Source organism: Neopelma chrysocephalum, unplaced genomic scaffold, assembly GCF_003984885.1.
Source record: "Neopelma chrysocephalum unplaced genomic scaffold, ASM398488v2 Primary Assembly neopelma1_26, whole genome shotgun sequence".
NCBI lineage: Eukaryota > Metazoa > Chordata > Aves > Passeriformes > Pipridae > Neopelma > Neopelma chrysocephalum.
In genome coordinates this window covers 7,223,016-7,236,786 of record NW_020897695.1, presented here as the reverse complement: position 1 = coordinate 7,236,786, position 13,771 = coordinate 7,223,016, and the positions used below count along the sequence as shown (strand labels likewise).

General features: G+C 38.3%; 1 protein-coding gene across 3 annotated transcripts in view; it reads right to left on the bottom strand.

Annotated features, from left to right (window-relative positions):
- Nucleotides 1-4,692: 4,692 nt before the first annotated feature.
- The window catches only part of LRRC3B (leucine rich repeat containing 3B), a 46,614-nt gene continuing 37,535 nt past the window's right edge, over nt 4,693-13,771 (bottom strand). For all 3 annotated transcript variants that reach the window (XM_027675419.1, XM_027675420.1, XM_027675421.1), the window contains exon 2: nt 4,693-6,931. In XM_027675419.1, the coding sequence (XP_027531220.1) occupies nt 5,989-6,768 (780 nt within the window). In that variant the 5' untranslated portion in view covers nt 6,769-6,931 and the 3' untranslated portion in view covers nt 4,693-5,988. The remainder of the gene's footprint in view (nt 6,932-13,771) is intronic.

Genomic DNA, 13,771 nt, shown 5'->3' with positions numbered 1-13,771 from the left:
CAGCATGAATCATGGCTTTGAAGCAACAAAGCAACATGTTTCATGATTAAATACGGGAAATCAAAGCATCCAAAGGAGTTCCTGTTTTATCTGTGTGCGTGTATATACACATATCTGATATAGTCATGCACACACCTAACCACAGGGAAATAAGTGAATTTCAGAGATGTATGGATGACCCGCACACATATATACTCATGTATTTACTGCCATGCAAAAACCACCTACTTCATATGTTGCTATAGTACGGCTGCTTTTAATGCTTGTTGGCTGGTTTCACTCCTCAGATTAACTGACTCGGGCAAAATAAAACCAAAGCTTCCAGGGTATTTCCCTGTCGTAAGTGGCATTATGAAGTACTTATACTTTCAATAAGTCATCACACCAGTTTTCACTTGAAGAAACAAGGATGAAGGGATTTCTTTGTGAAAAACAAGTCTTTAGCCTCGTTTTAATGAAGAATCTGCAGGGAAATTCCCATCCTTTCTAGATGAACCACCAGGTGAGCTGTAACAGTATCAATGCAACTTGATATGTCAGGCAAGGTCTTTGAATAACTTTCCCACAGGTACCGAGTGGAAAGCTGTCACTCCTTTAGTTGACACGATCTTGGCACAACTCTGCACTGAGCATCCAAACCTTGTCCAGCCATTAGTACTGCAATACACCGCGAGGAGATACCAACATTTAAACATGATGTTGCTTTTCCTGGACTTCATTCCCACTCCATACATGTGAAACCTCCTTGTCCACACAACAAATACCCTTTCAAGCCTCACAGGTTGGCAACATGATTTGCATCCCGCTGGATATATGAGAGGATCGGTGCCATACAAATCAAGCCCACCTTCTCTTCTTCTACAAACACCCACAGCAGCACCTCAGACAGAATAAGAGAAGCATAGACTCGTGAGCCTTTCCTAGGGAAAACATCCCTGCTTCCTGGGATGAGTAGAGACCTTCCTTGTTAAGAATTGTATCTACATAATGTCAGTATTGTTAACTGCTAACAACCTTGATTTCCGAGAATTTGTGGAGTCCTACCTTTGAATTTGTGTTTTCTTCTCTACAGTACCCTGTACTTTATCATTTAAATGCATGCTCTCTACAAAAAGTATTTTAAGAAAAACCCACCACCTAACACTGCCTAACACTGTCTAATCAGAACTGCTCTATCTTCTGTTGCAAGAAACAGAGATCAGACTTCCTGAAGTTACCTTTTGTGTACTACTCCAGTTATTATCTTATGGCGTCTCACCCCCATGCTTGGGGATTTTAGATGTCTTCCCCCATGGAAACAACTTCATATCCTTCATGATCTTATCGTCTTTCTCTACACAGTAATTCAGATATAAGTTCATCTTACTTGAAGACAAGGAGAACCCGAACTGAATGCAATGCTCCAGATGCAGGTTCATCACAGATTTTATTCAGTGGTTTATCAGGCCATTCCACCATGATGTTTGACTATTTCCCTCCTAATAATTTCTGGTGTTTGTCATTGAAGAGCTTCCCATCGTGCCTCCAAAATGTTTTTTCCATTTGATTATAGCCAATTTAGAGAATATCCTTGTGTTCATAGCTACAGATGTGCCATCTGCAGTACTTTGTATTTATTCAAACCAAATCCAACTTTCATTTTACCATCACCTGCCAACACAGAAATGTGAGAACCTTCTGTATTTCTGCACAGTTAACTGTATGTTGGACTGCCCTCCAAAACTGTTTATAATCCACAAATGTTATCAGCTCCCTTTTCCACATCACCCAGAAATACACTGTACAGCATTGGTCCTATTCTGAGATCTTTGAGACACCTTTTCAGGAATTTCAGTAACTATTCTCCTTCAAGAAAATGGACAATTTCTTCTTACTTTTCTTTCTTTTAACCAGGAATTAACTCATAGGATGACTTTTTCCCCTTCTCACATGCTAGCCTAGTTTCTTTCAGAACATTCGTCCTGTCTATCCACATTGCTCCTTAATACCTAATTAACTCTTGGCCCTTGCTTAAGTGGGACTCCTGTTTCTGATTTGCTTAAAAAAAAAACCAATGTTCCCCATTTGTTTTGGCCATACTATGGCTTTACATCCAACCTCACTAGAATTCATATCCTGTTTTCCTTCTTTGGATTTCCCTCTTACAATTTAAAGATTATGTTTTTAACTCATGAAAATCTCATTTACTCTTGCTTAGTTTAGCTCTTTTTCCAGGTGTGGAAGTCGAGAGACATCCTTTTTAAAAATTCCAAGACCCCACTGTACATCTAAACATGCTGCAAGACTCCATGACACCTTCAAGCATTTAAGTCTCCAGCTGTTCCTTTTACTTTCCTTTTTTTGCTTCTTAATACTTACAATTCGCCCCTTTCAAGATGGAAAACAATGTGGTAGATTATCTGCATGGCATCTCTTTGGTAAACTAGGATTCTATTCTCTTCTTTCCTCCCTGGGAAGACAAGAACCTGGATCACCACACTTTCTGTCCATACTTAGCCCCTGAAACTTATGGCAATTGCAGTGCAGAATCTTGCTATCATGAAGACTTGAAAACACATCTGTTAACAATGAAGATATCTGTATCTAATTCTGTACCAAGCTAAGAACAAAATAAAAACATAAAGTCTGATCCTAAATACACACAGACCAAATGCACTATCACAGATTTTGCTCACAGATCATAATAACACCAGAAAATTAACACAGAAAAATCACCATTACTTTTAAGAAAAAATTCAAGGTTGAGAGAGTTATCATTAACCATTTTGAAACAAAAAACTAGGGAAGTTTTTTTTAAGAAAATCGGGGTAGAAAAATTAATGACATTTAAGTTATTAAGCCCAGCTCTATATTACCTGAATTATGTTAATGGAAAACAAAAATAAAAAATCACTGTATTATGTATGTCCCTCATTTTCTGCCACATGCTATCTCCTGTAAATAAGGAAACATCAATTTCCTCTCATCTGTATTTACATCCTAAGGTATCACAGCAAAAAACACAGCAATTTACTCATTTTTGAGCAAAACTGTTTTTGTAAATAACTCCTTTAAGTATTAAACTTTATCAAAGTTTAAAAGTTTGTGCCATTGACTTCAAAGGGCAGACTGTAGGCTTTTCTCCAGGGTAGTTTTGGACAGAAAGTTGTGTAGTAAATGTGAAAAAAGCAAGCATATTTTCATGCTAAAAGTTTTTATCTTTCTTTTCTGTTTCTTTTCAATGAACCAAAGAGATAGAGCTCAAATATTTGACCTGACAGGAAAACTTACATTGTCTGGTCCACAAAGCTGAGGAACAGTGATTCAATTAATTTTCCTCATCAGCTAAATTCAGCTTGATGAGTTTGCATCTATTGGTTGTCCGAGTATTGCCTTGATTCTCACACTTTAAAAAAGAGATTTCAGTACAGACTTCAAAGGAAAACTTTTGTGAGGTGAGATGTTTGATAGAGATCAATTAAGGAAAATCAATAGACCTGGAGAACTGACTGGAAACCATTCTTCCAAAACATTTCTACAGAGTAATGCTTAACTTGGTTTAAATTAATTTTGGTCTGGATTTAAAGATGTGGAGTCAGAAATTCAGCTTGGGTAAATCTATACCAGCTCCAGATGCTGTCTTGCAGATCAAATAATAAAGTGGAAAACCAGAAAAACTAAAGATACATTCTTTATATTTTTGTCAGGTTTGGGAAGAGGGGTTCTTTTTTAAAATGTTGCTTGAAATATAATTTTTAAAACCTGCAAGTGTTTTTGAAGTGTTTTAGGACCACCCAGAATTTTGTAAATGTTGCTGTTTAAATAATTTGTCCAAATTTTGTGTAGAAATTTCAGCATTCAGCTGTGAATAAACATTGAATTCTTTATTATATTAGTACCTCCAGCTCAGTTCCTTCTTTTAGCTAGTCTCCCCTGCTTTTTCCAAAAGTAGCATACTAGCTGGATCCTAAATATCACTTGGGGAACACAGTGATAGAAAGTAAAACAATTTTATTCTGAAGGAAATTTTAGAGAAATTAGGAGAATTACATCAGGAACAAATTTGGCTCAGCCTATACAGAGGCACTACACATCCCATTCAGTAGGGTTTGTTATATTGCCAGTACAGTATAATATTTTATATGTTCTCTTCAGAATCACAGAATCACATGTGTATTTAACCCTACCGCTTTTGGCTCCTGAAGGAGGCTATGCAGAGCTTATGGGGCTGGGGTATATAGCCAGATAGAGCTTGGAAAAAAGAAAGTATAAATTGCTAACTAAGGAGGATGTGTAATCAACAGTCTCCTCAGCTTAGAAAATAAAATTTTTAGTTAAGGGAGGTAGTTTCAGGAACAGAAATATCAGACAGCAGATATTTCCCAGACAGACTGTGCCCTTTACAAACACTAATACTCTCTTGATTTGCCAAAAACTGTTCATGGAGCTAAAGCAATGCAAACAGCTAAGTTGGTCACAAGAACTCAGGTGGGACTTAGCCTACAAAGATTACATAAAAAGTTGACTCTGCGCATATTGAAAAAAAAATCGTCTTCATTTTCCTGCTCTCACTTGCTTTGAAACAGATTTTAGCTATTCTTCTAACAATGTTCTGAAAGAAATAAGATAAACAAGCTTGTGCCCTCTAAAATATAAAAGAGTATAACTGTAACAGAAATAACAGATAATCTAATGGGAGAAATGACTCCAGAGTTTTTTTTAATTTTTAAGGCTGTCCTTTAACACTTGTTCTAGCAAAGGAGCATTTTATATATTTTTTTATCCACCCTTCAGTAATACACATTCCAACGTCAGTTAGACGGGACCTACAGGGACCCAGAGACAAGCATCATTTTATTATGGTAATAAAGAACAAGAGGAGTACATTCTTGAGAATTTGTTCCCTTTGAAAACTTTATCTATGAAAAGAGAAAACCATCATATTTTTAAAGACAGCAGAAATTTAAAATATCCATTTCATACGCAACACTGAGTTTAACTGCATGTGGGTTTTATATCCACCCAAATATTTAGCCACGAAATCATACAAAAACATGTATTTCCTATCACACAACAGAATATGTCTAGCCTATATATTAATTTATCTCCTTCATTTTTAAAAAAAAAGGCTATACCCTAAAAAATAAAGTCACTTCTAGTTATGAACAGATTATATACAGATTAAAAAAAACCAGTTTTATTAGGCTTTATTTTAATCATCATTAGTGGTACTCCAGTTTGAACAGTGTACTAAGTTTGCTCTTGCCTTCTTGCTGTACTCCCCAGTGCTGAGGACACCCACATGAAGCTCACACAAGGCAGTAAGCAGGTGTAAGATGAAAATCCACCACATTCCCCCAACTTACCTCTCTTTGACATCCTGAAATGCAGCTCCTTTATGTTTTCTCCTCCCCAGCACTGCCAAAATGCCCTCTGAGGTCTTAACCAAGCATCAGTCCCTTACATTCAGAGTCAGAGCATTCTGCTCTACTCACACTGCGCCCCTCTCCCATCTTGGTGGGCAGCCCCCCAGACAGGCTACCATTCACCAGCTTTTCACTTTGCACCCAAGGGTGAGAAGTGCCCTTCAGACACCCTCCACTCCTGGACCTCTTCATCATCGTTCCTCTGAAGAAACCAAGTGTGCTCTGGCACTGCACAGGTTTCTGATCAATAAATTACTCTGCTTTACATGGTTCAAATTTAAGCTTTTATTTGGTTTTTAAATTAAAAAAATAAATTTCGTTATTAAATAGTGGAATGGGTCTAAACTAATGTTTACATATTAATTAACTTGCTTTAGGATACCACCAGAGAAATAATTGAAGTATACCAACCAGACAAAACTTTCTGTTAGAAAGCTCAACAGTGGTGTAATTCAGTTAAACAAGAAAAAAAACAACCCCAAAAGTCTTAATGTTTACAATGAACGTTAGAAGTAAACCTCCGGTTTTAGCGTCATCCAATTCTAGTTCTCATCACAAAGGCAGTCTCATTGTATTCAGAATACTATACCACAGTGCTAATGTCATCAGCTTCGTCTGGTTTCTTTTGCCTGCTTGGCAGGGATTTCAAGTACTCAAGGTGCCTCCTTGCATCCTCCTGATTCTGTCGGACGTAATAAACTACATAGGAGATCACCATGGTGAACCAGCCAAACATGGTGACCAGCATGGCATAATCAGTAGTCTTTTTAGGAAGGTTGCAGAGGTCAGCATCATTGGCAGCGTTGAGGAATGGTCTCCCTGCGTGTTCATCCAGCACAGAAGTCTTGCAGATGACGTTGTTGGCTGTCTCATGGTTGGAGGCCATGCTCCGCAATACCTGCTGCAGTGTGCAGTCACAGTGCCAGGGATTGTTTGCAATTCTGGCTCTGGCCTTTAAGTTGTTGAAAGCGTTTTTGTGCACACTTTTAATCCGGTTGTCGGACAAATCCAGAGTCTGTAAGGTTTCTGCCACTCCTTTAAAGGCATGTTCATCTATAAACTCAATCCCATTTTTTGATAAATTGAGGACTCTCAGTTGATGCAAGTCCTTAAAAATTTCATTGGGGATAGATGTTATCTGATTGGAGTCCAAATAAAGTAAGACTGTTTCTGGAGGAAGATCTCTGGGTATTTCCTTGAGGTTTGCATTGCTACAGCTGACATTCAGACCTCCAGAGCGGGAACAGAGGCAGCCTTTTGGGCACATACTGGCAGAATGAAAGCACAGTATCATGAGGACAAAGCTTTGTAAGAGCAGACACATGGAGAGGGAACGAGTTAACCACAGGTCTACCAAATGCATGCTGGGGTGTCAGCATAATCACATGACCATTTCTCATTCAGCCAACTATGGTGGAAAAAGGTTCGGCAAGGCTGAAACGTGGCTCCATTTTCTTCTGTGGGTTTAGTAAAAAACAACTAACACATGGGCTTCCTCATGGTCAATGCTCTTCTTAGAAGCATGCCTACAGAGAGGAAGGAAAAAAAGTTCTTTATACCATAAACTCCAACCCTAACTTTGTTTTCATAAAAAGAAAACAGAAATTAAAGTGAAATGCAACACTAAATAAATGAGCTATTATCTTAGGTAACTCCTATTAGCATTAATCTGAGTTTAGTGCATATATCCCCTGGACATTTTTAAGAGGATAGACTGCACTTACTACAAATTGCACAGGTTTGGTCTTTAATACTTATTAGAGAAGGCATTGGTTCATTTTTATCATAGATTTTTCTAAAACAGGTATAAAACTAAATTGCATTTTCCCTTGCTGAAGTAGAAGATGCATTAATAGGAGTCAGAAGTTGTATCCCCAGCAACAGTGACAGGTAAGTGAGGAATTTGTGGTGGTTAATGTGAACTTATATCAAAATAATTTATGCTATTTTAAGTCCAAATCAAAATACTTTAGCAACAAAATATTTTTACTATATCGAGGAACAAAAATTAGGTAAACCAAATGCTGCTGCAAAACACCACAAACATCCACCATCTCCTTGTTTCTCTCCCCCCTCCTTCTCTTCTGCTTTCGAATGCTGGACTTCCTGTACTTCCCAGCATTTTGTGAGACCCACAGACATAATTTCTACTTCCAGTTATCTTGAAAAATTTATTTGCATTTAACACAGAGAAAAAGAAATGGAACAACTGCCAAAAATTCACAAAGCCCACTTCCAAACCAAATAAAACTCACACAAACCTATGTACGAGCCAAACACAAAAATATCTTATTTGTGGCATATATTTTGCTAATAGAACATACGAAAAATATTGTTTCTGTTCCTTCCCTCTCAAGTTGACCTAAAAATAGTAAACATCCAGAAGCTTTTCCATTTTCTCCTTTAATTGGAACACAAACACAGAAGTCTGAAATGCTGACCTATATGGTTTCAAACACAACCTTTTCCCCCACCCCTATTATGGTAAACTATGAATTTCTAACGACAACAGGTCCATTTGTTTTCATGTACGTGCTCTCTGTCTTTGTAGAAGCTCAGATATTTGCAGCCTTCAGGTTGTATTTACATACAAATGAATTATGTTTTTTTCCAAATCCACACTGTAGTCCACTAAACAAGAAAATCCCTGCAGGGAGGATATGTATGATTTTACATTAAAAAGAAGAAATTGCATTGCAATCATTTTTTGCTTGCAGAATTGACATACCAATGCAGTTTCTGGTACATTGCAGTAATATGGATCAGATGTTTCATGCAGAATTTCAAACCCATAGCTCAAGTTTTATTTAATCCTTTTGGCTGAGGCATAGTATTCAGTAACCCCACAGAAAAAAACATAAAACAACTCAAACCAATCTTAATAGCATGTACATTATGCGTGGTTACTCCATTACTCAGGAATGGCAAAAGCTCAGCACAAACTCACTACAACTACTGCAGAGAGTAGTGTATTACTACTAATCCTCAACTTACCTATTGTTCAAGACAGAGATTGCCCAAAGAACCTAAACAGAAAGTTACACTTGGACTCCATAAAACTTCTACTCTAAAACTAAAAAGATTGTAGCAATGAGAAGTTGTGAAGTTAACCCTGGAAATGTGAAACCATTAAAAAGGGAAGTAAGCAGAGCATGAAAAGCTCCCTTTGAGGAGAGAGAGGTGAGGTAGCACCTCCCCAGTCGATGGAATCCTTCATGACCTCTGCGAAAGAAACAGGGTTAATGTGAAAGAACCCCACTGCAGTGGGTTCATCCTTTCCATTTCTCCCTTTGGCTCTTTGGTCACTGCAGTTCCTGGTCTTCAGACCAAACAGAAATCTTCTACAGAAGGATATAAGTTCCAGAAGTTGTTTTTTCCCAGCCTGCCCAAAAGCGCTAAGTACTTGCTAAAATGTGAAGCCCATTTGGAGGCCAAGCTGGAGCTGGCAGCTGCTCCCCCTGGCACTCCGAGCTGGCAATCTGCTTCTCCCTCCAGCAGCCCTGGGTGTTGCAGCAAAATGGCCCATCCCCTGGAGATACAGACACCTATTGTCTTCTCCCTTCATGTTTACATGTCTCACTACTGGGTTGCACCAAAAGAGTACATAAGTGGTCCAGCTCATCATCACAGAACAAGCATCAGCTCATCACCTACTACTCGTACACAGTGGCTTCCCACTACCAACACTGGAGTCCTACTGCAGGAATAGACGGGGGTGAAAGAGACAAGACCTGAAGTAGTCTCAGATGCTTAATTTTGTAGAAGTATAATCATACTGTTGTCACCAGAGTGTGACAATTAAATAACATATTTGCTCCATTACAGGCAAAAAATCATGCCAACCTGGAATTAGGGCATAGACCCTGTTGAGTCTTCCACAATGCAGTTACACCACCGAAGATCATGTATCAAAGAGGCCCCAAGAACCAAAGACAATGTGGAACATCTTCATACCACTGAAGACAAATGAAACTATTTAATGAAATAATGGGTTTAGAGTGGAAGTAGTAGGATCATTACAGACTAAGCAGGAAAATGTTTAATGAAGCAATGCCTCTTCAAAAGACATAACCAAGTAAATGGATACAGAGAGGGAAAAAGCTCCCAATGTTTTAAGTTGTTAGAAAGAACAAGTTTAAACCCATAATGAACAACCCAGTCAACAAAACTTAGCTGAATAAGAACAAATATCAGCAAATTCTCAGTAAATTAACTGGAAAAAATGCAATGAGACTGAGCATCAGTCAGGGTAAACAGAGCTTTGTTTGCTTCCATAATCAGAATATCTGATCCAAGGGATATCTGAGGTTTGGGTTTCAACAATAAACTTACAGCAAGAACTTTCTTTACTCCTTATCATTGCAAGAAGAGAAGAGAAAACTAGGATCTACACATTTCTAATGCCAGTAGGAATATTTATGGGTTCTTGAACATCCATCTAATTTTATCTGCTTGGAATACAAAAAATAAAGAAGGTAGCAAAGTTGGAACTAACACAAGAGACAGAAATACTAAGGACTACAGAGAAAGGGATGAAAGACACAGAATTAAAATAAATACATGAATTAATTATAAACCTGCAAATAAAGAACAAAATTGAAACTAAATTAAAAAGTAAACAAAGGCACAGGGAAGTGACAGCAATCCAATGAGCACTGGTAGCAGCATGTTATAAAAAGGTTTTTTGTGTACATTTCTCAAATACAAATACAAACATAGAAAACCTAACATACAAGTCAAATATTGCAGGGCAATAAAACTGCAGACAGAAGAAGATTGGACAAAAGAGTTCTTTACAGTCTTGCAATTTAAATGAGTTTTCAAGCTTCCCTCTTCTCATGCTCCCCCAAGACCATTCACTCAATACAGACATCTAAAAGTGTTGAATGTACAAACCCTGAAACCCTCAGGGAAAGTGCTTTTAATACATAGTGAGATTTCTACTGAGCTTCAGGTGTCAGGTACTTTATGGCAAAAAAGGTGCAGAGACTGTATCTTAGCACCTGAATGCAATATTACTACATTATCTGTTTGATTAATAACTTCTTCCCACAAGAAACTAATGATGTAAAGAATAAAGAAGCATTAGTGCCTCCAACTACCAACACAGAAAAAGGGCCCACAGATTTAGCCAAGTCACACAGACAGTCCAGGAACAAGACTGCCTGCAATATTAATTTATATTTTGTCTTCAGGGCAAGATATAGGAGGAAAGGAAATCTGACAACTACCACACAGAACAGCCTAAAAATGACACAAACTGAGACTTTTTGTTGTTTAGGACAATACTAAGACAACAAAAGATGCATTAAAAAAAAATCAAACATATATACAGTTAAAGATGTCTGACCAGGGGAAGAGGTTTCTACTATGGTGTAGAGACTTTCAGAGTTCACGTGGCAGCTTTAGTCATTACCCAAGTACTCACACATGTATGAGTAGTTCCTTATTGGTCCTCCCTCCACACATCCCATGCCTCCATAAAAAGTGAGAGTGGAGGAGCTGCCGACCCTTGCACTTAAGGGCCAGCCACTGCTGTCAGAGGATTCAAAAGCATAGACTAAAATCAATTTTAAGAGGTATTCTGCCTATAGTATTTTGAACACACACACACAACCCCCTCAGTCATCAGGTGAAATCAGCAGAGCCACTTCTTGATGGCACTCTTCCTGGAAATTTTTATCTTCCAGATGAGAGAGAGGGATTTACTCCCTACTTGTTCATGAGATGCCCTCTCCAGATATTGTGTATCTACATTTCAGTAGGGTCCTTCAAAGATTCCTTTCTAGCACTACAAAAATTACCTGTGACAATCAAATATCTTTGTTCAAGTCACTCCAACAGAACAACACTTCCACTTAGAATTTCACCCAAATTCTCAGATAGTTTCAGGTGAATTCCAAAACATTTCTGTTGAGGAAAGATCATGAACACCACCCTTTTCCTAACAGCTGTTCATCAAAACGTTAAAGACAAAACCACAATCCAATGTATTTAAATACCTTTATGGGTTGATTCCTGTTGTAAATCACAGAATGAGGGCCACAAATTAAGTCTGTAAAAAAAGGATCACACATGTACACACCCATGTGACACTGGGATCCTGAGGGAAGAAGTGAGGGCACAAGAACAAGGCAAGCTTATGGAGTCAAGTCTGGGGCAACAGTATGAAAGTGAGAGCATAGCTGGCAGCCACTTATAGAATTTTATTTAGCTTCTAGGGTCAGAAGGTCTGGCTACAAAGGGTTTTCACTGTTGATCTCTTACATCGAGTGATATTTCCATCTCATGCATGATCACTGGTGCAGATCCCATAAGGTAAATTATGCCTTCACTGGCAACTGAGCAACTACACCATCCTCTTGCATGCACAAAAAAAAAGAGCTGCACACGTCTCACTGTGAAGGAAATGAAGGGATAGCAACTCCATTTTTCCTATCAATAATGTAAGGTACTAGAATAATGTCTCCTCTTAAAAGCTGCATCCCCTGATGAAAAAGATTGCATCTGTTACTCCAGCAATGTCGAAGGGGTCACAGCTAACTACTGATGCTCAGCATCTGCGCACACAGTTTGTACTTAAAGTTACTTGAAGGCACCATGATTAGAGAGGAATTTCTTGTTACTGTAGCTTATGTGCTCAAATGAGCAGGCAAGATCAGAAGAGGTAAAAGGAAGAAGCCAACAGATCAACCACAGGGGGTGGGCTGTTGGCTGCATCATGACTGTACTCAATCTGTCTGGTCTGTCACTTTTCAACCACCAGAAAAATTGGAAAAAAATATGTACAACCCAGCTGCCCAAGAATGGGGATCGTAGGGGATGATGCATAATTCACCTGCCTAGGCTCACCATGCTTCTGATGATGTACAGCTACAAAACTTAAATGACCTGTTACTAACTTAAGGCACAGTACCCGAGAAATCCTCATTTGGAAATGGATGCCAAATGGCACCGCAGAGCTTCGCACTCCTTGGGATCACAAGAGTCCACAACAAACATCAATTTCCACAGTCAATAGCAAAGGAATCCCTGGGAACAACTGCTGGCCCTCCACACCAGGCATTCACTGCACATGGCAAGGTGTCTCCCATCCTCCTCACATATAGCCCATACAACTCACATATGAATCTACAGACTGCTCCTATTTCTGTGGGCAGCAATACTGCCTTCAAAGGAAACACTCAGGTCCCAGTAAGCCTTCAAGAGATCCCTGAAAAAAAATAGCTCAACTTTTCAAACCTGGTCTAAGTAAGGTCCTCCCCTTCAGAGTAATAACTTTCTTGTGTGCCAGCATCGGAAGTTTGATACAGAATTAGAAAAGTCCAGGAAATAAGACTCTTACAGGGCTCTTTTTTAGACATCCTTTAAAGCAAACTTGCACTTTGAATAAATATTAAAATTTTATAACTAAAAATCCGTTAAAAGGGAACATTGTAAAAAGATCATTGTTTTATCTGACTTCTAGAAAATTACTGAGATGTTTTATAGTTTTGAAAGACCTGACATTATTATAACTTTTTTCCCCCTCTTTAAGACATTTACTATGTTGGTTTATAGAAAAGATGCTCATTGATAAATCTAGTTTCCTATTCTCTATTAAAACAGGCCTTAACTTTGCCATATTGAATATTTTTGGTTTACATCAGGTTTAGCAAAGTACCCACTGAAGTAGAAAATACTCCCTTTTTTAATACATTGTTTTCCTTGAGTTCTGCTTCTTGTAATGCCAGTCTGCTTGTTACAAGACACACACAAGCACCTGCCTTGTTATCCACATCCACATAAAGCAATATTATTTTTTTTTCCCATTTTGATAAAATGGCATCTACTACTTTATCTCTAAAAAAAATTCCCTTGCAATTAGTATTGACAAGACAGCCATAAGCTGGAGACTATAGGCTAAAGTTAATGGGTGATTATCCTACCAGAAAAGTCCAGTTTGCTAGAGAACTAAGGACAGGACAATGTTACCTGAACCCAAAGAAAGAGATTTGCCACCACTACTCCCTAACAATTACTAATGGCATATTTAAGGCAGAGAACATATCTACGGAAATAACTATTTATATACATCCTACTCCTAATCAATCTTACACTATTGGTAAATACAGACCTTCTAGTAAGGTACACGTTGGGCTTTCCTGTGCACCTGTGTGCCATGCTTGAGAACAGCAGAACCTCTGGAGACTAACACAATCTGTGCACATTGGGAAAAAACCTCCATGAAATCCTGCCTGGCTCCACTAACATCTGCAGGCTGAATTGGCCCAAACTTTTTGAAAAAACAAGAAGATTGATGTAAAAATGCTGAGCCTCCTCCTTTCATATCTTACTCTAAATTCTTACTCCTTTCATATCTTACT